Raw genomic sequence first — 25,383 nt, forward strand, 5'->3', positions numbered from 1 at the left:
TTAAACTTATAATAACACAGGCCTGCTCCACTTTCTCATATATAAGGAAATACATTTTGTGACACATACAGATACATAAGAGCTAAAGGCACAGTAAAAGAGGCTGGCAGGATAGCAGAGTCACTTTTGCAAAGTAGAAATTGGGGTTACTGTAGAGCTTGGACTTTGAGACTAATTAATTTTGGTTACTTCCATCATAAAAATGTCTAGGAATTCAGCATAGTTATAAATGGCACTTGCATGCTGAGGAAGAAGATGGCCTCGTATTACGCACAATCAAAGCCCAACGAAGTCACTGGGACTCTATCCCTCAATTTTCAAAGACCTGAGCTGGTCTCACTGCTTTTTAATATTTCCATCTTCCTCCCACACTCATCAGAAGCAGCAACACCTTCAAAGAGATGTGGCCAACGTTCTCCGAGACAAAAGTGTCAGCATGACACCAGACATCGAAATACAGCTATTTTCTAGAGTTAGACACTCTTTTAATAAATAGTTAACAGTTTTTATTAAAGATGTTAACACAGAGAAAGCAAGAAGACAATCCCTTCCTAACCTCTCCAGGGAATACATAATAAATAAAGCTCAGTTGTGCACTTTTTAAAAGCCACTTTTCAGTAATTTTTTTTGCTTGTAAGGTACTTGCATGGCCGGAGTACCATGATTCTCGTCAGTGCTGTACAACAGCTCAACATTGGGGTCAATTACTTTCCGAGCTCTAGTCACAGGAGTTCATTTAACCTTGCTGCCTCTCTTGCTCCATATTATAAATTCAGGGATAATGGTTAACTACTTCATGAGTGTTGCAAAGATTAACTGGTTAATGTTTGTTAAGTACTCCAAAGATCTAGAATTTGCTTTCAGTTATAAAGGCATAACAACCTTCAAGAAAACCAAGAATATACACAAGAGGAAAGATTTCTTGGATATAAGTTATAGATAGAAATGGGCTTCAAGGAACAGCTGAGAGGGGACGGTGGCTTACTGGAACCAGTTTGACCAAGAGCCCCAGTCCGAGAATTGTACATATAGCTTTACAATGCTGCTATAGCATTGTATGAACTGTCAAAATTAGTCTTCAGCATGAGAATCTTACTGATGCCTTAGTACACCTAAATCAAAAGTAGGGAAAAGAGAATTGTTTCTTGGAAGCACTCAGCAGATTGAGTTGTTCTCCATATTTACAGTAGCAATTCATTTGCAATTCTGTTATGTTGAGTTAAGTCAATAGCTCTTGAACCAACAGCTGTACAAGGGGAACAGGCAAGCACTTTATCCTACAGACAAGGCATAAAGAAGAGATTTTGCAAGAGGAGTCAAACAAGTGCACAAAGTCTTTTGTTTTCACCAAAAGCATGAGAAGTTTGCTGATAGCACCAGACTAGGGGAATAGCTGCTCATTCCCTTCCACTTACATGTCTATCACTTTCTCCTTTCTTTTCTGATTTCCTACCTTTTCCTTCACTTCTTTCTTTCCTCCCTTCATGTGCCCTGTTGCCCTTTGCTGCCCGATCCTCAGTGCTGACCCTTCTCTTCAAGCCTTCACTGCATCCCATCCCACTCAGCCATTTCCTCTCCCACCGCGTGTCACTCTCAGACTCTGTCGTCCTACTCCATCCGTTTGGGTTGCTGCCTCCCACAGGCCAGGTGATTGCCAAGCAAGGTAGATTGGCAGAAGATGCCAGCTATCAGCATGCCTCAGCAGCTCATCTCAGATATAGCAAACTAACAAGTAGTGATGTGCCTGAGATGTTTGGTGGGATATGGTCCCACACATCTGCCAAGTCTCTCCAAAGTGCCATGGGTCATAGCCCCTCCAGTTCTAAGCAAAATGACACTGATTTACATTAGCGCAAATTAGTGTAAACCTTGCCTTGTTTTCTTTTGAACACTTGACTGATTCTTAAAAAAGGAGGCATCTTCAACTCGTAGTGACACAATGAGCTATTAGCCTACTTATTTCTTAATGTTAGCACAATAGACAAGCATCAGCGCTTGTGAGGCTTGGGGATGCGGGGAAAGGCGCAACATGAGAGTCAATGGTCTTCTTGGGAGGGCAGAAGATTGCCTACAATGTTTCCCAGGCACGATATTCTTCCCCTTCCCCCACCTTCCTGAATGCTAAATAAAACAAACTCCAAGAGATTTTTAATAAAAAGCCAAAGGTATGTTAGATGTTAACTTGTAAAAAGAGCCAATCAGTGGAACGAACTGCTTCCATGAAGAAGTATCTTTTGAAAGTAAAGTGTCCCAAATGATGCACGTGACGAATGTAGCTTGTGACAAATGCATCATAGCTTCTCAAAAGGGTAACTTCGGACAAGCAAAAAACGTATGCTATTTATTATGTAATCAATTTGGAAAAGAAAACTACGTATCTTCTTGTGTATCTTCACTGTAACCATTCATGGAAAACTTTAGGAGAATACAAGTAGCTATGATCCAGATAACCTGCAGCACATACATCTGTGCTTTGCTGAATCAGGCCCTAGAAAAATGAGTCTTTAGTTTTCCCTATCAACAGAAAAACATTTCAAATCATACAATACAATATCAAACTCTATGTTATTCCAAAATGAGAGTCAATTAACTAGAAACAAACTGTGTCTTCAGAAGGGCAAATCAGAGAGGCTAGGGATCACTATCAAAGGAATTATGTTTTGTTTTGTTTATTGAATAGCAACTGTATTATTTACTGCAGCTTTGCAAGATAGTGAGCAGCTGGGTGTAACACATTTCCATGCTGTGTAACCTCTCCTCATGGTTCGTTAGATTCCTTATCAGGACCAGAAGAAATGAAATTTCTCTGTTATGCTTTTCCTGTGGCAAAGAAAAAGACAAGATGATAACTTTCCAGCTCATTTCACTTGTACAACGTTCTCATCAATCATCACGGGGTAGGTCTTTGTTATTTTCACTGAAGGACTGTTCTTAGTTTTCTGTCACAATAAAGCATGACTCCACTAACTAGCAAATCAAGGTTACCTCCACCACATTTGCAAAAGAACAAAATGCAAACATACAGCTAAAGGTACTTCTGACATATTTTCCAAGGCCCCAGTTTCACAGACATAAACCTAAGTCAAATTAGGTCTAAATTCTTTTCATTGAAATGAAGGTTAAAGTCTGAAACACTCAGAGCAGTTGAGGTAAGGAAGCTAAACTAACCATTTCATCAAGAACCAAAAGTTTTCTGCTTGTTTTGCGACTTTCTGCTCCAGAAACCAAGCAAAGAAACTGTGGTTTATTTTTATTTTAAACTCTCTGTCAAGTATGCATCCCTTTGCAGTTTTGGTTCACTATAGCCCACGCAGCTTGGCCTCTATTCTCCTTTTCCTATGTCTTCAATAAGCCCTATAGACATCAGCATGAATTATGTGAGCAAACAAAAAGCAAGAAAGGGATATATTCTAATCAAGGCAAAACCATAATAAAAAATGCTTTGTAAGATGGTCTCTCCTCCTTTAACTTCATGTTTTTATGTCTTTTCCATTTTTGTCTGTGTTGTTTCTCACTGAATCAGAGTTATACACAACATACTATTGTAATAACAAGCATATGGCTCAGAGATCACTGTTGACTTTCTCAAGTCTCAAATTAGACATTTTTATTTAAAATACATGAAAGACATCTGTATACTCTTTCATTAAATGCATTTTACATTTGTAACTTCCTACGTACTCTTTTGTAATCATTTCCATTAAAATGCCGACTCTGGGTTTGGATAGCAAACATTTCCTTTGTAATGCTAAAGGAGGAGTATGTTACTGTCAAAATTTCTCTCTAAAAAGTCCTTGCTAAAATATTTACTCGGCTTGTCAGAACAGGAATATCTGAAGTTAATTCCAAATGAAAGAATATTTTAGAATGAATCATAAACTAGATGTTAAAAAAAGGCAACACGTTGCCACTCCAGTGCCCCTTCCCTGCTGTAAAAGTAAATGAAAAACAACTCTGAGTTTGCATCCACAGAATATTGTAACATTTTGGAGCCTTCTGAGATTCCTTAATTGTAGTTATGCAACAGAACTGTCACATCCTAAAACAAAGGACAAAAATTCAGCAGCTGAATTTATTGGCTTGGAAATGAAATGCTCTTAAGAGATGGCTAACATGTCTTCTTGATTATTTTTGGCATTTTAAAGTTACAGTGCAATGCTTCCTACTGCATAGACCAAGGATGTGGGACATTTTAGAAATACTTAGAATTTTTATGGAGCTGTTTGTAAAGTCACATATTTAGCAACAGTGAAAGCTTTTGAGCAGTAACCTTCTTTGCAATTAAGCCACTAATTTCAGTGGGCCCTTTATGGTATAAGACACTATTCAACATTAACAAAGGTATAATGCGCTGGCTTCTAATGAGTTGGTAAAACCCAGCTGCTTCTTTTAAATGGATATTCTCAAAGGTCACAATTTTCAAAGGTGAACGGGATAAATTCTGTGGCCAGAACAGTTATGATATTAATGAAAAAAGAAATAAACAAACCAGTCTGTCAAACCTGTGATCCTCTGGCGCCCTTTTCCATTACTGAGTCAATTTACTATGATGACCAACTATGACCCACTTTTGTGAATAGTCAGGAGCCTGGTTCCAAAGGCACAGACACTGCTTACACGTAAGTTTTGAGGGAAGCCTACTTCCTTGCTCTGACAAAGCATTTAAACAGAAGCAAAATGCATGTTTATGACTAATCTGAGACTATGGTAACAATGGTTTCAATTCTTCTTTTCTCTAATTCATCAGGTCAGTAGTACAGGGTAACAATTGATTCTCCTCTGCTAGCTCCTCTAATTCTCTGTCTTTCAACCTCACTTCTTCTAAAGCTGGAGCAATCTGTTTACATAAAATCAAGCAGAAGCCGAAGTGCTTTGCAGGAGCAGAGCCTCTGCTCTTGTTGGGGTTTCTCCTTTAAGGGCTGAAGTTGAACTAGAAAGTTCAGGTATATATGCCAGCATGACTTTAAATGTTTTATGTATAGAGATATAAGTGGTAGTGCTGTACAGCTGTAACAATAACAGAGAAGTAAGAAGAACCTAAAATACTGATGTTTATGAGTCTTTGGATAAGGCTTCCAACCCCAAAATTAAGGACAGATTTGACCCAGGAGCCTGAGCCTTTGTAATTTGCTCTTAATTGCAAACTGTTCAGGCTTTGCATGAAAACAAATGAAAGGCTGCTTGCTAACTGATGCTAATAGCATTGCACCACTCTCACCCTTGGAGGAACCCTAAGAAGCCAACAGTTACACCACAGAAGGATTTGACCCATAGTTGTGCTCTGGAGCACCGACATTGGCAAATATTACAAAACCACGTCTGCTTTATTAAAACTACAAATAAATTAATCATTTTAATTTCTAAATATTTTCCCTTGCTGTTGCACGAAGAGCAAACAACAAACAGTATTTCTGTTATTTCACTCATGTTTCCATTCTAAATTTCCTGTCTTCTGACACCTGCTTGTGAACTTACTAATAATGTGCGTCTTTGTTTGGACTTCTTAAAAAGAAGGATATTCTCAAAATGGAAGAAAGCTCATTTTATTTCACTTTGAGACCTGAGAAACCTGTAACATGAACCATACGCTGATTACAGAGCACTGATACATAAAGGAAGCAGTTGTGTAAATGTGTCAAGTGGCTGTGGTGGGGAAACAGCAGAGCAAAGGAGAAGCACTATTTTAGACAAATACTGCTGTTGTAGGATCTGATTATCATGACTCATGTTTAACAAGGTATTGTGTAAAGGCCAGCCAAAAAGGAGGACCTATTATGGTGGGCACTACACAGTCAAGGGTTTTCACACAGACTCTTCCATTAAATGCTCACAAATAAAATGGACAAGACAGACCCCAGGTGGAGAAACAGTGTGACAATTCCATGATACTACTTTTTTTATGTGAATAGAGTCAGTTAGAAGGGGATAAACAAAATGGAAAGTAATGGAGAGAAAAGTTCTGGAGGGAGGGAAAGAACAGAAGAGACAAGTGCTATACAGTGTAAATACAGAGTGAAAATGAGTTGAAAAAATGAAGGTGAAAGGGAAGGATGGATGGAAGGAAGGAAGGGAGGGCTGGAAAAAATGGGATTAGCACAGGCAGAGAACACTGCACAGGCAGAGAACATTGACTTGAAATCATTGGAAGCTCTCTGAGGTTTTGGCTTTGGTTGTTTCAGCAGCTGAGTGTAGCTGGCTGATGCCACTGGCTGGTGCTTCGCTGCAGTTTTGTCCCTGACGGCCAGAGGACAGGAAGCAGGGAGGAACTGCATCTGTTCCCATATCTGCAGGTGTGGGTGGGATGGGGGCTCTCCATGTGTCTCTGATCTGACACACTGAGGAGGAGGGAGAGGTGCAGCCTTGGCTGGGTCTCATTTTATTCCCTCTTATGATTGTAACAACCCTCATTCCAGCTCAGCTGTATCTGATGACGAGCTGAAATGTAAACCTAAGGGATGGACTCCGGGAATCAGCAGATACACACGTGTATGTGTACATGTAGTATGTCTTCACATGTATATATATAAAGACAATATACACCAAACCACTCCCTAGGCACAGGAGAACTGGTGCTACCCCTTCTGTATTCTCGTACTTTTGACTCTTCTGTAAGCATCTGAGTTGCCAGTTCTGGCCTCTTCTGGCCCACAGCTATTTTGAGATCATGAACTTCATAGACAGTAGAGCGACGATCATTGAGTTTCCCTTTTCCTTTCTCCCATTTGTTCGAATAATAGCATCATTTTTTTGCAAACATGTTAGAGGACTTCTACAATTATTATATGTATATATGTATGTGTGTTTATGTGCCTATATATAGATATATAAAAAAAAATTAAATTCTTAAAGGTAATTTAAGTTCTACATATGAAAACATGCAATACAAAAAAATTCTGTCTCTATCCATTCGTATGGGACTTTCTTTGGCATAAGCTAAATACATCTGTTACAGAGGAGATAAAACAAACACAACATATCTTGATTAAATCAGTTTGCCACTAAAGTAATGCTCTTCAAATTAATTTTTACTGTGGGGTACAATAACCTGCCTATTCACTGGCATAAAAGCAGAGCATACAGCCAGTGCAAGAGTATTAAGTTTCTCTTGGGGTGGAACAGAGAAAAAAGTTTTATAAAAAAATAACTTATTTGATTACTATATTATCTTCTATTAACTATGAGTTGTCTGTGGACAACTTCTGAATTATTTTAGACTACAGCTCTATATTTACTGTGAATAAATATGGACACTCTGTGAATGTATACAGAATCTGAGTTGCAATAACTTGGGTTGGCTGAGATGGGAAAGGTATGCTGCCACAATGCTTCTTGTCCCCGATCAGCTGAGTTCAACCTTTAGAATCTGGAGTTTGACAAGAAAAAATATGTTGGCCAGGTTTCCCAAATATCTACCTTGTCACAATTTGTGTAATTCTGTCTCATCTTCCTCATCTCTGTGTGCTTGTTTTGGGGTGAAGTATAGCTTTCTGGGCATGCAGAGGCATAGGGGCCTGATTTCTTTCCAGTGCAGAAATTACTATTTAGAAAGTGATTCCTATCTGCCCCCATGAAAATCAAGAATGGCTCTTTGAATGTCTCCTCTTTATCTCACATCTGCTGCAGTCCGACCTTCAAATTACTTGTCAAAAGTAACATATGGCTTGTAAGTAAAATTTAGAACATGGGTAAATCCAAACATTTCAGTCCATTGTTCAGCCACTGCTTTATATGCACCATGAGCTGCAACAGCTTTCTTTTAATTGCTTTAACTGCGGCATCTCATCTTTGATGAAGAGAAAGACTCTGAAAACATGAGTGACACTTCTACTGATCACTGAGGCAAGATTTACTTGCAGAGCAAGTTGCGACTATACACCACCATCACAAGACAAAGAAAAGCATCTTGAAAAAACTCCCCACTCCAAGGAGCTGCCACTGGCTCGCTGCAGAACAGTACAGCCCTGTCTCTGACATGCTGCCTGGCAGTCTAGCCCCACTTTTACACCTGCTTGAGCATTTTTCCCACCATGTGCTCCTTTTCTTTCTTTCAGTGTCATCAAAGCACTTCACACAGCAATTGCTACCGCATTGATGTTCAATAGCAAAAACCCCATGTCACTAATCTGAGAGTGTCTCAAGGGAATCCAGAGCAGTAGGGTCCATAAGCTTTTTTTTGTATCACATCAACGTCCAGCTCTGCAGAATTAACAGAAATGAAATGAGCTGATAGTAACATTTAACTTCCAGTGTTTGTAATATTGCAATTTTGCAATTACTTGATCATAAATTCTGTTCTACCAAAGGCTCAATCTCCATCCCTGCTCACAATTCAGAATCTCTTCAGTTTCTTAATTTCCTTTGACTTTCTGAATAAAGATGATTTCTGGCCCTCCATCTGTTGAAAACAATAGCTTCCTTCTGACTTCAAAAAGGATGTGTCCCTTAGGGCCCTACTGGACTGTACTGCTACCTTGAGAGTTTGGGCCATAAAAGAAAAGTAGGTTGAGATGCCTACTTAGACAGTCCTTGACAGACATCTTTTCACAGTGACATTTCTAATTGAGTGTCACTGTTTTGAAAGACTAAAATTATTATTTCAGGCAGGTTGCTTTCATGCATTATGTTACAGTGTTGCTTGACTGCTTTCCAAACTGGAACAACTGAAAAAATGTGAAGTGCTCCAATGATTTTAAATCACTCTAGTCAGGACAGAGTAATTTAAAATCATTGGAGTGCCTCACATTTTTATGAGATCTTAGTTTGCAAGCAGTAGAGGTCTGGGCAGTCCTGGGCTACAGCACTGCAAAACCCACAACTACACATTATCATCAGTTTGAAAATGTTTGTATTTAAATTTGGAAATGGTAGGGATTTGGAGATATTTAACACCAACATAATTAAAATCAGTGGCTGTACGCTGACTGTAAAAAGCTCCAAGCTAAAGAAGTAACTGTACAGATACAATACTGTATTTTGTAGCATCCTGTGCCCAGGAGGCCCTTCATTCGAATCATTGCTCCTCCTAGTCCCTTGGTCAGACCATACATTACTACCTGCATCTCTGCACCAAAGGAGATATGGCTGTCTCACTACATGCAGCACAGTATGGGAAAGAAACAACAACACTGCAACAGAGGGAACTACCACCCTTTGGAGAATATCCTCCTCCTTAAAAGTTTTAGTTCCTTCAGAGCTGTCACGTGTGCAGGGCACCTGCTCTCTCTCCTGCTGCCCTTCCATGCAGCAGTCCAACCCCTGGAGTAGGATACAGAGAAAAAAATAAAATATTTATCCCACAATAATACATCAGTTCAGCCCTTTTGTTCTTCATTTATTTACAGTGGCAACTCTTCTTTAATTCAAAATATGGATTCAGAACAAAATTTATTGCAAAATATTCCACAAGGAATGAGATCCTTAGCAGTTGTAAATGGGCATCATTTAACTGAAACTAATGCGTTTACACTTCTTAGTATCAGTTGAGGATCTGATCCGCTATTTGTGACTCTAAATTCCTCACTAAGTTTTGCTTCTTTCTTTACCACAAAAGTACTGACATGAAATTGTTAGTAACAGCTCTTCTCTTAATATCTTTCTTATTAATTTGTGTAGGCTCTTTTTTTAGTGACTTTTAACTTTGATGTTGATAAATACGGCCACACTCTGGAGACTCTCAGTACTGGTGAATCTGTTTTCCTGGAATATCTTGTGTCGTTTTCAGAATTGCATGACTGTGTGACATCTGCTCCACATCTCACACGAGACTGACTGAGTAGGTACAACCGTGGCAGATGGCTGATGACTCACCTGACAACACTGAACACTGGTTTGCTTTCTGAGAAGCAACATCTTCATATTAATTTTCTAAGAGTCTTGCAAAGATGTGACCGGTCTGCCTGGTTTGATGGTAGATAATGTAAGTTACAGGAAATGCACAGGGATGCAACAGCAACATTTATTCTAGGACTGGGGGTAATATTTTAAAATTTAATTTATGGGCTACTATCAGATAAATCCAGAAAAGGAAATTAGGTTCACTGCTGTACTTTCTGAATTTTAGGTATCTAAATAGAAAAATTGAGATCCCTGATTCAGATGGAGATCTAGGCTACCTATGCAAAGGAGAAACAGAGTAATATCCACAGAAGCCATTCACTTGAGTGAGGAATAAGGAAACACCGGAGAAAAGGATATACCTTAAACTCTGTTCTCTCTGTGATCTGGCTGCCCTATTCCAGGCTGGGGGGAATACCATGAAGATTCACAGACCACAGATCTGGGTAGAAGGACATTCCCAGCTCTTCTAACATCCCATGATAGATAATGTATGCACCTGCTATATTGGAGACCTTTGTTCTGTTCCCTCCTCTGTTGACTGTCAGGTTGAAACAAGCACAGCCCAGTTAGCATGGGTAGGCTAAGTTCTGATCAGTTATATGGAAACAACTGCAGGAAGCCACAAGTTTACTTATAATGACATTACCTCGCAAAGTGAACTTTGTTCATTACTAGAGTTAAAGAACCTCGGTAGCAGTTTGCTATCCCCTCTCATTTTTACAAACTCCTTGGTTCCGCAAAACAAGATGACTGGAAGGAAATCCGAAGAGCCATTCCTAAACCACCTAATTTACAGCTCTATATACCAAGCCATCACATGCATATATTAATCTAAAGCTAAATATTGTTATATACATTGCAATAGCTTAAATCAATAAACATCAACTTGTTTGCACACACATGATTTCCATATTAAAAATGTAATCAGTTTTATAACAACCACAGTCAAATCCCTTAGGATCAAAAAAACCGTGCCAGTCTCACAAGCATCACATCAAAATGTGACCACCCAGCTTAAACATGCATCAGTCCCAGAGGCTAACACATCAAAATGCTTCAGTGGCCTGTTAAGTTTTTTGTTTGTTTTTAGAATCTTTCTGTAGCAGAGACATGTCATTCACATTTCCACTACCCTTATATCAACTCACAAAAGTTCCTAATGAGCCAAGTCTCATGGAGGCTCAACTGCTAACACCGCTAACATTACCAAAGACCTGTGCATTACTAACAGCTGTCTCCTAAGGAAACGGAACTCATACCTTCCATTTCTACATAAACTGCCCTAAGTTAAAGAGTATCCCAGGAAGAAAAGAAGGGAGGAGAGGATGGGTAGAGAGGAAAGAAGGAAGATGTTGTTATTGCTGATTCTGATTCATCCTGTATGGAATATATATTTATCAAATCTGACAGAGGAAGCCAGCAAGGGTGAGCAGGACTATAAAGCAGTAGTTACAAAGACGTATCGATTAGATTAAGGGCTTGACCATAGTTCTCTTTCAAAGGTGAATGCCATGTCCACGAGTATCTAGAGTCATGTTCTCCATCCCTCTAGTTGAAAGTATACTCCATTAAAAAATAATGGAAGTGAAAAGATCTTAAATACCTCTGTCCAGAATAGTCTACAACTCAGTAGCCAGAGCTATAGCCACAGAAATGGACTAGAGCATTCATGCTTCTGGTGAGAGGGTGGGGAAGCGAGCATGTCTGCCCTACATCCTGGGTAAGTATTCCCACTACCAGGCAATGCCTCAAAGGCAAACTGCTGCTCTTCTATCATTTTATGGGCACCAGCGGATACGTTCCTAAAACACCCTCTGGGGTGACTTCTGCTGTAGGGCTTTAGGCATTAGAAAGGCATTGCTGAGCAGCATTAAGACAAAAGCTTTAGTTGTGTTTAAATGATCAATACGGTTAGTTTCTCTGAACTGCTACAGTCTGATTGCTACCTGCTAAACATAAAGGAAATTCTTAAAACGGTACTGGTGTCACTTATGTTCCTTGACAGTAACTAAAAATCCTAGCATGCCCCAAACGAGCTAAAACTGCGTCTCCCTCCCCCAAATGGCACGTAATGATAGTTAATTCACACAGAAAAGATCTTTTGGGGCTGATACTTCTCTCATAATAACTTTATGTCATTCAAGTTCCACTAACAACTGTTGAGTTTACACCATGGTGCTAACGAGGTATATTAGATTCTTCAACTTCAAGCTATCCAGAGCTTACTCGGCTCATTTGGCACCCCTGTGTTGCTGACACATGCCAAACTTTAACAGATGGTCTTACAATACTGGCAGTTGTTTTGTACTATGCTAGTGGTGAGGGGAAATAGTCTACACAAATTGTCTGCAATTCTGGAAAATAAATGAAGTACAAATCCATATTAACCTCAAAAGCCAAACTATAAAAAGTCAGATTAATCATTTAATGATGTATGTGCTCTGAGTTAAATGCTCAGTTGCTGCAAAATGGCAATATTTCCCTGTAGTCAGGAAAACTATGCTTTGCTTCAGTTTCTAACAGGAATATCCAAAAAGACTGTATCATTAGAAAGGTATCGAAATGCATTAGGAATAAGCCTTGGGACCCTTCCTCATGTGATCAGCCCTGCCTATCAGCAAAAGTACCTCCATAAACTGGGTGTTTTCACAGAAACAGTGAAGCGACAGGGTGCAACTTAAGTTAACTGAATCTCTCTTTTTTCCCATGTCAAACAGAATTCAAGAAATAACACATCAGCTACTATGCACTGTGCAAATGTTGAAATCAACAGCAACAACCAAGTAAACAGCAATTTTACATTTTTCCTCATCCATTTAAAAAGAGCTGTATGTACCACAAGCTGAATTTTACACTCACTAATTTCACTGGCTGCAGTGGAACCTGCACTGTAGATAAAAGACCAGAATTGCTCCTCCCTGTTTCTGTGTGGCTAAATTTTTCTCTTTTATTGGGCCAAATTATGAGATATATCAATTGGGTTGAACTAGTAAACCATGTATGCAGAATAGTGCTTTTCAAAAGTAACAACAATTTCCTTCAACAGTGTATAACCTCCATGAAATGTATGTTCACACATATGTATTACAGTCTACTAGTGCAAATTTAGAACAGGCTTTTAGAAAATCACAAATGTTTTAGTTCAATGCTCACCTCTTCTATTTCCTTTAAAACATAGCTTGAAAGATATTTCAAACTGAGAGTTCAGAGGTTTGGTCATTCAGTTCCTGTCCATTTCAATATATTTAGTTAGATAATATGTCAGTCACCTTGCATGTTATTTTCACAATATGAGTCACCTTGAAATACAGTTCCCTTCGGTAGCCTCAAAGCCCTAGAACGAAGTAGGACCCTGAAAGCATTATCATAAGAGAGTCCTTCAAATGCAAGAGGTACCTTCCAATCTTCTTCTGGAACTGAATCAAAGCTGTATCTATTTTTTAAAAATTTTATTTTATCTGCCAAGGTTTCTTAAAGAACATGGTTGCTGGAACCGACTGATGTTATACATTTGTGACTTTGATACAAGTGAAAAGACCTTTATCAGTTTTATGTCTAATTTTATCAAACAACTCCTAAGTTTGAAGCTGTTAACAAAAAAAATATTAAAACAACTAAATTTCAGATGGGTTTCATGTTTTCTTTTCCTCCCTCAGGACTTTTGCCAGATTAAGATGACACAACATACTTCCAGAAAGTACTTATACAAATGCAAGATAATCTGCCTCTGAAAGCACAAATTATTTTTCATGATGAAAAAAGAAAAATCAAAATAAATTGTAAACAGACAGTCAAAATGTAGCAACATCAATCCCTCTGCTTCTCTTCCCAGGTGTAAACATTTTGTCAAACATTTCAAGCTATGATTCTCAATGTAGCACTTTTTGCTGTCAAATTCCCAGGAGAGAAGAGGAGTTGGCATACATATTTCTGTACTAATAATCCAAGCATGTCCTATTCTGGGAAGAGGTCCTCCCTTACAGATGCAGAATATGAGATACCATGATGGGAAAACTTAGTTGTCGTCCTTCCAGTTATCGAGAGCCTTCCCAGCTTCTACAACAACTGGTCATGGCCACCTCCTTCCTTGAGCCCATCCTCTGCAGAGCTCACCAAAGGTCAATGGGGGACACTTCCTGCTCTTGGAACATAGAGAAACCTTTCTGGCAAGAGGGACATAAAACGAAAGGAGTCTCTTGGGGAAAGAAAAGGCACAGGGAAGGGGATAGGAGCACAGGATTTATTTTATCCATTCTAACAATATCCACCAGTCTACCAGACATCTTCAAGGGAAGGGTCAAATAGTCTTGGACTAAACAATAATGGAATCATCTGCCTCCACCTCCAAGTAAAGGTCATTCTTAATGACTTGGAATGCTACATTTGGTAAAACAGTAGAGATTCAAGGGATTTATAAATCTAAAAGAGAAAAAAACCACAAACAAACAAGTGCAACATTTCCACAAAGAGGTTACTTCTGTTAGTGAACACCGATCTTTGTGCTGCAACTCGTCCCAAGCTGGGCATTACTCAATTTTGATATAACGAAATTCTATGGAATCAAAATGCAGTTTGTCTTTGTGATTTATCTGTTTGTCCTTCCTATCTAATATTTTCTGAAATAATATCCAAAATCTTTCTTCTTAAATACCTTTATAGTTTCAGTAGGTACTCCAGGCTCTGGAACTTTATCCAAGTAAGTAGTCAAGTCTTGATCCACGTGTTCAAACACTAATGTTAACTTGGTCTCTCTGTCTGTTCGTGAAACGGTGCACACATCAAACAATCTGAGAGTAGGAGAAGAAAAGAGGAGGTAAGTATACAGGAACCAGTACAGACATACATACCTTGCAGCTCATACACATCTATTTAAATTTCGTACAATATATAGAATGGAAAAATGACCTTTCCAAAGGTAGAACAAGCTTTGAGCTCCTGATTCATCAGATAACTACTGATACATCAATAATATCACGTCTCTTTCATGTGTGGACTTTGAAATAGGATTAAGAATTCCTAAGTGAAAAGAAAATATTTTTTGGACACAGCAACTAGAATTAATACAGAAAATTACTTCATATTTATCCACATTCTATGCTGCAGCACTTACAGTCATTTTAAAAAAAAATTGTGAGAAACATTTTTGAGAAAAAATATATAGGGTGTTTGCATGCACCTTCAGTTTCTTCCCACATAACTCCTATGTTCACCATTACATGGCTTTATAATTAAATCTCCCTTGGCAGAAACAGAAATTTTTTGCTGATTACTCTTGAAAGTTCCTGGACGCAAGGAATACCTTCAGCGTCAAGATACAGTCTGGAAAACAGCTCTGTGCACAAGATGCCACTGCTAAGAAAGATTTCTTCTCTCATCACTTTCTGTCATTCTTTCACTGAAATTTCTTTATCATTTCACCTTGTTGCACAACATCAAACTAATTTGCAAAGCTCTTCATATGTCACATTCCTATCTGATTACTCTATTTTCTATTGTTTTCTCTTTTTAATTAGGATTTCTCACATCTTCTCCACTTCATCTACTGTACCAGTTTTAATCACTGTTTCATCTTTTTCACAAATATCTACCCATCCTTCTATGCTTCACATCTGTACTCCTATCAGGGACTTTCACTATCCTTCCTCAAGTTGCACTTCTACAAAATCACAATAGAAAACCATCTTACAGGTGGAAGGATGATTGCTCTCTGCTCACATACTTTTCTAATGTGTTTATTCACTTAGCTTTAAATTGTACAGATCAGATTGCCTTTCTCTCTGAAGCGAGGCAGAAAATCAATTGCTACTTTTATTAGATGACAGTAGATTAAAAAAAGTATGAATACAGTTATTGAGAAAAAAGTCTATTCAGTTAAACTGAAGAACCTATCGATAACAAACCCAAGTAGTGTTGATACTACTGCTTATTTTGATCAACATAATAGCAGTTACGTTGTTTTATTACATGTATCATCCATTCTCTTACTTTGAATAACTGCTTCCTTACTTTGTGCAAAGTGCAGGATTTCTGATAACATTATCAAGTAATGCTTTTATTCTTTGTCCTAGGACTAAAAGCTTTATATGCGGGATCTGTAGAAAACAGATCACGCACAAAGCCTTGGGGGTCACTGCTTTTCAATGAGGACATCCGACAAACAGATTAGAAAAACACTTTGTACTGAGTTTTTACTTCTTACCTTAAATGTCAAAATATTTCACAAGGGAAGGGAAAATAAGAATTGGCACAACTATGTGTGAAGACTGTAATCCAGGTTTAAGAGAGCAGTATGTTTCACATGAGATGATATAAATTTAACATGTTAAGGCCATGGTCCCACTTTAACAGCATTTCCTAAATAATATTTGGTCAGACATTTAAAAATTGTTTATTAGCCACCATGTTTTGAAAATGGATGCATGTACATTTCTTTTAGCTTCAAGAAGCTTTTCAGTGAGTAATAATTTGGGAAGCAGAGTTACAGAATATGGAGAGATTGTCACCCTATCTCTACTAGAAGACTAATCTGCACTTAATCTGCAATCATCATATGAACAAATATTAAATTATTATGATAACACAGAGACTGTAACAGCAAATGTCTCAGCACATTTCTCATAAAGACAAATGCTCTTCGCTTTATGATTCCCTTAATGGGGCGTACACGGAAGATAGATGTCCTGTACACAGTAAATCAGTTTTGTGAAACATCACAAACCTTCCTGAAAAGTGAAATGTGCTGGTATCTGGCTGGAGGTTAATAATCTGCAATATATTTATATAAATCAATGTGGAATGTAGCCGAACTGCCTATAACCCCAACACATGCAAATAGAGAGGAGCCAGACAGGTCTGAACATCTGAACATAAACACTGGAAAATATTTCCAACTGTATGATTCCTTCGTGTTGACCTACATTTACCTAAAAGTGTTCTAAAGCACCTTTTTTTGCCAGGCATTTAATACATTGCCAAATTATCTTTTCAACTATAGCAGAATTATAATTCAAGAAAAAAAGGAAAAAAAGATTTCACTGTATAGAATACGGAAGCAACTTGTAATTCCCAACTCACTGCGGAGGGAAATGTTGATTCTCTGTTTAATTCTGTATGTGGCTTATTTTGATTCTGTCATTTTCTGGCACAGCAAAATAAGGAACTCAGAGGAGCACAGTTCTAGTCACCCATTACCGAGTAATATTACCACTGGGTAATAATATTATCTTGCCTTTTTATACATCCTTTATGTGAAACTCTAAATGCCTTACTATTAATAATAAAAACTCCGGATCCTGCACCAGGCTGGGTGGAATTACATTGTCTCTACCCACAGAAAATACAGCTGCTGCCTTAGAAAGATACTAATTTAAAGCACAGTTTATATGAATCTACAATATTACAAAAAGACAACATCTGGCATTGCCTGTGCTAATCATTCTGGAAATAGCTTGAAGAAAGACACAGCCTCTTTATTTAGTAGTTTCTATAGGGATAAAACTACTTTTTATAAATTATATTCTTTTACATCCACTGTGAGAAAATCATCCATAAAGTTGTCTCCTGTAGCTAGGAACATCTCTGCTGTATGCAGTGCACATCTCTCAAGCCATGTTGTCATGATTTTCTGTATGTGACAGGTTAGTTTTGTGTGTGATTGCCCCTCTGGAACAGGCAACAGCAAAAGGCCTTTTATTTAAAGAGTTACTATGTGGACACTGTCCTAAGAGAAGTAAATGTACCTCAATTAATACAGGATTTCCATAGTGAATATTTTGTAAACATAAGCCTTGCCCTTCTATTGTACTTACAAAAGAAACATTTGAATTATTTGATTAAAGTAAGATTCACTATGGGAAATCCTGCAAGTATTTAACAAGATGTTTGGCTGGGAGTCCTACATGGCCTCATGTGCCGATCTAAACTGGAATATTGTTGAACAGATACTTATGGAGTACCTGTGTTTTAATGCAGATATTTTTTCAAGTTAATTGTACTGAAGTAAAAAAGCTTATCAGCTACAAATCTGTGTCTCTGTTTTATTTTATGTATCTAGTGCCTAGTGGATCTTACTATAACCTCGCAGAATACCTGCCTTCACACAAAAATGCTTTGGTTTTTTGAATACAGAATACTAGATGTTGTGTCTTGAAGTCTCCATAGCTTCTTACAACATGTAATCTGACAAATGCAACCTCAGTTCATTTTACAATATAAAGTCAGAATGCTTAATGTTTTTATAAGAAAAGACACAGTTATGCCAATTCCTTTGAAAACTGTTGCATCTTCTGACCGGTACTAATTTGGTAACTGCTTCTACAAAGTCCTTAAACGTTACTGGACTTGCTTTTGAGATGCTCTGAGAACTGCTATAAAATTAGCCACTTTCAAGTGGAATAAACATATTTTTTCCTAAGCAAACTGAGATAACAGCAATGGAGATCAAACCCATCAGCCCAAGCCACCTGCAAGAAACACCAAAAACCAGATCTGACTATAAGACCTGAAAAACTGTAGGACATCAGTTCTCTCGGCTATTGTCAAACAGATGACTAAGTACACCTGGAAAATTAGCCAGATCATAGTCAAAGGGAAGACCAAAGAATTAGATACTTGCTGCCAATGCATCCAAAGGCTTATTGTTATTTTTATTGCAGTAGGACTAATCCAACATGAACGCATATCTATCCCTTTACTTCGCCGGTCACTCACAGCACTGAACAAAAACACAGTCCTTGCTCTCTAAAGTTTTTCAATAACATGGATTTACTTTACTTTTCTTGGGAACAGTGTCTTCATAGGAAGGTTTACTTCATAGCTTATGCATGACAGAGAAAGAGAAGTGGAGCCATTGATTTATGAGTAGGAGAAATGTTTAAGAACACTGTGGTGTGGTAAGTAGTGGCATAGTAATATGCTACAGTTTTAAGGTTTTATAAGTCTGGACGAAGACTCAGATGAAAAGAGTTTGGTGGTCTCAACCTAACTCTGAAAGGTATTTATCCACATGACAGAAAACCAGCAGAGGCTTTATGAATGATTGACAGTTTACGCAAACATCACAAGATTGAGATACCAAGACTATGACAGGTCATGATTGAGGTTTATTGACAAATACATGGGTGGGAGCCTGAATAGCTTCTGTTTTCACTGTCTTTGGTTCAGGTTAATCCTGTGAGTCCTTAATTTTCAAGGGCACAGAAAATTTTAGCCTTTCGTACCTAAAAGCATTGAAGAATGACAGTAAGGCATCCTTTCAGTTCAAATTTCAGCAGCAGCCTTAGACACTTCTGTCCTCTGGAAGCCACTCAACAGGAAGCCACTCAACAGCAAGCCCTTCGTTCACCCCAAATTCTTAAACTATGTACTCCTTGAAAAAAACAGCTTTCCCCATACTTTTAGAATTAGCTACTGTGTCCTTTCTTGCTTTTGAAGAGGAAGAAGACTCTGCTAACAGAAACCAGTCTCTACTTGGAATCACATATACCAGTGTATTGTAACAAAGTGATCGTATTTCAGATGAAGGAGACAATAGTTGGGCAAGTGGAGTGGAACATGTGCGTTACGAGAACCATGTCCCATGTACCAAAACAGGAAATAGAGCTTCACACTCTGAAACGTATGACAGAGCTCTCTCCCTTTGTTCAGGACATGCTGCTTTGTCTCATATTAATCAGCAATCACCTACTCTTCCATGCCTCTGAAAGCTGGTATTTCGGACGTAGATTTGTTTTGCTCGAAGGAGCTTAATTGAACTACTTTTAGATAAAAGAAGAGCACGTGCAGATGAACAGGCCACTAAATTCAAAGTATCTCATATTTTAAGTGCATTTTTTCTGGGATAATATTTGTAAAGCCACATAGTAATGCAAGACCTAAGTTCCATTTTCAGAAGTGTATGGGGTCTTCAGGAGCTTCCCAATGTGCTTATCATGCTAGCTGCAGCTGCATCAATGTGCATCAATACTTAGGATGTGCCTCCACGGCAGACTGCAACATAATGCAGAGACACTTAGACCACGCTCAATTGACCCACCTCTGTACTGAACACATACAGCAGGTCAGCGCAGCACTGCCTGCAGCACGATAAACTAGCCCACCGTGAGCTCCATGCAGTAGCAGTCAGATGCCTAGAGTCAAATTCAGTTTATTAAAATAAGCTTGGGTATCTCTACACTGCTCATGGCAACTTTAGGTCTCAAATCCTTATTCTCCACATTTCTACTGGGTTCTTGGAGTTTGTGAACATTTCTCCTGCTTTACTACCCTTCCAGGAAAGAGTAGCAGGATCTCTTCTTGTCTTCAGAAGAAATCTCTTTCAGGCAAATAGCAGAAAAGGGCAAAACATCAGATAAAATAAATGAATTTATCTAGGACAGCCAGATGTTATGCAGATAGATGTTTTCAACTCTGCAGTCACTCATTCATTATCTGCTGTGCACAGAGCAGAAAGAGCTACCGCGAAGAAGCAATTGCATGATGAAAGCAAGGCAGCAGAAAGTCCTGTCCTGGAGAACTACTCCAGCAGAGCCCAGTCAATATTCTTGCTTAGAGCCCACTCACCAGTGAGGTTTAAGGGAAGGAAAGGGGACATGAGGATGACAAGGCAATCATTCATCTGCAAGCTGAGCTTTGTGCTGTAATTTTTTCCAGTCTCTTTCTCTTTCTGACTTGGAAAAAATATTTAAAATTCTTAGCTGTATAAAAGAAGTTTTTGTTCTTTAAGTGTGTGTGTGAGGAAGAGAGACAGAGAAAGTGACAGAGAGAAATAGATGCTCTTGAAAGCGAAGTAAATAGCACTGGCTAAAATCCGATAGTGTGGGCTGACTGGGCAAGCTTTCAACACTCAGTACCGACTGCAGCCCTGACCTGCAACACTCCTGCTCTCCTGTGCTGGGCCCCACTCGAGCAACGACGAGTCCTGGTGCCAGACTGAATGGTTTTGTGATGCAGACAAATGTCTGCTCTGATGAAACCACCAAAGCTAATTTTTATTTTCAACAGAAGCCAAGATTTGTGCCCAAAAGATGAAAAGGCCAAGTACATTTACTCACTGTGCCACCCAAGTCACTAAAAGATGTAGTTGTTACAGAGTTTTACTTCAAGGGAAAATACGCCTGACAAGGCGTTCCCTGCACCTCTGTTTATAGCAGCATGCTGTCTTTTTTAGCCCTCATACTGTCATTTTTTGTTCACCTTCTTTGTGAAGGGAGATTATTTTTAATAGGCGAGGAGCAGAAATGGGTCTGGTAAGGCTCAGTAATTCAAACAATATCCTGTCTTGCAGAACTTCACTTTCAGGACTCGTCCTACAGATCACCAGTTTTTGAAATACTTAACTCCTCACCAGTCCATTAACAAACAGCTTCATCTCATTGCAATCGATTTTAAATCCAAACTGGCCACACACTCAGCAATTGCCATTACCAAGGGAAAATACCAGCCTGCTGGTGCCTACGCTTACTCCTGTGTGCTGCCATACCAAACAGACTGTCAGATTCTCTCTGTGAGGGACAGGCCAAGTCATCCCCAAATCAGAAAAATAACGTGGCCTGTTATGAAGACAGTTGCTGACAGATTGTTTAGGATCAGCAATAGCTGTCTGACCTATTCATAGTGCTCTCATGTGATCCTCGAGGTAGCAAATGTACACTGCCTTTCAGAGTCATGTACACTGCTGTTATACAGTACTGAGAGGTTCCAGTAAGCTTCCATAAGCTTCCAGTTCAGAGTACAAATCAAAGACGCTCTGATTCATCAGCAGTGCATGTGCATCTTCTATTAAGTGTTTTAGATTTTCTGTAGAATACCTTCCTCAGGGAAAGCTGCACTCCTTTTTACATTCCCTAAATTGCCGAACATGTAAATGAAACTTAGGTCTGCATATTGATTTTGTTTAATTTGAATGAAAGGAGCACAGAAATTATTTTGGACTCCCAGTTGTTACTGGTGCAAGATGGGATACAACAAAATCCAGTCTTTATTCATGTGTAGCTCACAGCCAAACTGATTCCACATTTCAGTTTACATTTTGAATTCATGCTTGTGCCAAACCTCCAGGATCTAAATCTAAGTTGATCATGTCTTTCCTAGATTTAAACAAAACCAACAACTCATCTTTGGAAGATTTTACAACAGTATAAATTATCATTCATTCTTTAGCAGCTTAATAATCTAATCTATCTACACTTGAGACTTAATGGTGATGCCAACATATCAACAATAACAAGGGAAATAATAACCCTCCATTCCATATAAAAAGTATTCACAGCGAAAAAACAAATGTCCTGTTTGATACTCTGTACCATCGCGTATAGTTTTTTAAATCCTTGCAATATCACAGCAGTTCCCAAGGTATTTAATTCAGCATTTTTAAAGTGGTAATTCCAATGCAAATTTGATTCCAAGCTCTTACTTTTTAGAGATGCAGGAGCAAACCTAAAAAACAAGAAGCAGGTACTGTAGAAGATGACAGAAGAGGTCTACTGTTTTGATGCTTACCATCATTCAGAGACCTTCCTGAACAACATCCAGGTTACTCTGCAGCCACAATTCTACTGGGGGATGGCGGCTGTAAGCAAAACTCAGGTTCTGTTTGAATCCTAGTTAATCTTCCAGCATATGCTGAGCCCTCAGAATACAAGCAACCACAGTTTGACTGATAGTACTTCTGAAGGGCAAATCTAGTCATCAGAGTCATTGAAAAAGTAAGGTAAGGGGGCTTGCTAAATGGTGCAAATACACATGGGGTTGCTACCACTTCCTAGGAAGAAGGGCCGGTACTGGCAGCAGCTGAAAGGAGCCCAAAGCTGGTATGGTGATGGTGACGAGGAGGGGAGAGAGAGAACTAGGTGTAAAATTTCTTGCTCTGGTTCTTTTACTGGCATTAACAATAGTTTTGATTAAGATCCTCAGAAAAAGTACTATTGTAGTGACTTGTGAGACACCGACACATTAAAGCCTTCTACGAAGATACACTTCTACAATGTTTCGTAGGTAGAGATGGGACCAAATGGTCTGTGATTCTCAAAGAAGGATCAAGAGCTGACTTTTAGAAAGGGAAACTTCCATGCTTCAACAATACTGTGAACTCCACTGCAAAAGCAAAAGAAGAAGAAAACAGAAGGGAAAAAAGCCTAAAGAAAAAGAAAAGGCTAAATTGGCTGAAGTTGACAATACCGATATGCACAAAGTAAAGAAATAGCCTATATGTTGCTAAAGACAGCTGTTAATTTGAAACTAAATTAATTCTTCTTAGTCCTTTGAATTGTGTTGTTCTAATGTGTTCAAGGCACTATTAAGGAAATCTGTAGGCTTTTTAATCTAACATGCTGTATATCCATGTATTAAACAGAAAGCAATTAGTATATACAGAAGTAAAACACAGTAAAACTGTATGGTTCACTGTCATGCCCATTTGTTTATATTTGGGTTTATTGTTATGTATAATTTCTTAAAGACAATGTTCTTGGCTCTCTAAATGACATTATAGCAAAGAAAATCCTTGCTAAGAGAATGAAACAAGCACCACTCTGGGAAATCAGGTGCAAACTTCTTACAGAGAGTGTTTATTGCTATGACAGCACGGTCAGTTGACATAACCTTTGAGTAGTATTTTATGAAATGTTTTTAGATCTGTCAATACAAAAATGCAGTTTTGGATTTAGGGTAGTAGTGTGCAGAAAAAAACCTGTCATAGATCTTGATCTTGCACAACCCATTAGCCCTGAACTACCAAAGGACTTAGGCTGCACTTAACTTCCAGCGTGCAAATAACCTAAAAGTGACTTCTAAGGAAGTACACATCATCTAAAGCTTCACCTCCTTTATATGCTTGGTATCTTTCAGAAATGAAAGTAGAGAAGAAAAAAAAAGAGATAATTCATTGTCTGTGCACATGGAACGAAAGACAAAAGGCCAAAAAAGGCTATTTTTCTCTTCCTTAAACTCAGCCAGTTATTACCTGGACAAAGCAATGTAAATCTCTGTATGCCATTTAAACCCATACCTACTATGATAGTTGGTGTTTGTGGTTCCTGGTTTGGCTTCTCTTACCCATGCAGTGAGAACTCTACAACTTGGGGCCCTGCATGTCAGCTCTCCTTTTGTACCTCAGTGTTCTTATCTGTACCACAGTCTCTCCTTCCTAACTTTTTAATTACCTTTAGGACTCGAGTTAATTCTCGAATATGGCCATATATCTCTGAAAATGATGTTCATGATTCATTTCAAAGAGTTCATCACAATATTTGTTTTTCCTTAAATTCTGAAATGAACAAAACTGTGAATGGTTACTTTCCCAGTCTTTACCTGGGGGACTAGAAAACAGCAATGGATGTGAACGGTTCTTGTTATCTTACAAATAGAAACAGTAATTTAACACTAGATATTTAAACCGCATGAAAACAACTTCTAAATCTGTTGAAAGAATCTGTTTATAGATTCACTAGAACTGCTCAAAATTTCCTGAAAACGGACCAGACATATCCACCCATTCCAACGCAAGCACGGTGGTTAAGTGGCGAATGCAGTTGCCACATTCAGCAATAGATTAAGCAAAGATCCAAAAGGTGTCTTACATTTTATGTGTTGATTTCCACACATGCTTGTCCTGCATAAGGTTAAAAGACATAAAAATAGAGATGCAGTTCACAGTGCTTTTTGGCTACACTTGATAGGGGGAATGACTTTGATCAGGTTTTGATGTCAGATGTATTTCCAAGATGCCTGTGTGCTGTGATGCCGGGGCACCATTAACTTCAGACAAAGGGAATTCCTCCATTCACTTCAGCAAAACCTGGAAGGGAGCACAGTGAACTCAATCAGCCTCCCAGCGGCACTGTACCGTGTCCTGTTGCCACCATGCAATGTGCTACGAATCACATCCCATCTGCCCAAAAGTAAACAGCACTCAAGTGATTTTCAAAAATCAAAAGACAAAGGTAATTACTCACATAGGTAAGAAAAACAAACAGGATTTGGCCAGGTTTGGGGAAGCAGCCAGATTTATGCACCTACACATTGCATTCCTCTTTATAACTTGCATTCTAAAGAAAAACTGAGTGGCAGAGAGTAATACATAACTTTCTAAGAGAAAGAAAACAGTGAGGGGATATTTATTCTAAAATCAAAGCATCAAAACTAAGGGAATACAAAGTTAAGGTAACACTTAAATTCAGCACATAGAGAAGGCAGATTTAAGGCTTGCAAGAAAACCAACGACTCCGTTGAACGTAGCTGTCTTTGGCCACCCATCATCAGACAGTTCAAATGCCATCCATCTACACAACAGTCTAGCAGAGCTCGTGGAGCACTGACTTCTCCTCTCAGCTACCGTGGAAGAGATATAACCCATGTAATGGAGCTGCTCAGGGGTTTGGTGGTTAGCCAAGTATGTGTAGGCCTCCATATATTCAAGGGAAAGAAGTAGGTCGCTTGAATCGCTCGGGGCAGTGGGAGTACTGTCTCTCCCTGCTTGCTATGGAAGATGCCTAGATGACTAATTTAGACAACATGCTTGAATTCAGCTGAATTTAGGAGACATGACTC

General features: G+C 38.7%; 1 protein-coding gene across 1 annotated transcript in view; it reads right to left on the reverse strand.

The window, feature by feature from the left end:
* The window catches only part of LOC104163680 (cyclin-dependent kinase 6), a gene marked incomplete at its 3' end in the record, with an annotated part of 54,606 nt that overhangs the window by 11,242 nt on the left and 17,981 nt on the right, over positions 1-25,383 (reverse strand). Inside the window, exon 2 of the mRNA XM_009702768.1 lies at positions 14,489-14,624. Coding sequence (XP_009701070.1) covers positions 14,489-14,624 — 136 coding nt within the window. The remainder of the gene's footprint in view (positions 1-14,488; positions 14,625-25,383) is intronic.

The sequence above is a fragment of the Cariama cristata genome, unplaced genomic scaffold, assembly GCF_000690535.1.
Source record: "Cariama cristata isolate BGI_N322 unplaced genomic scaffold, ASM69053v1 scaffold44606, whole genome shotgun sequence".
NCBI lineage: Eukaryota > Metazoa > Chordata > Aves > Cariamiformes > Cariamidae > Cariama > Cariama cristata.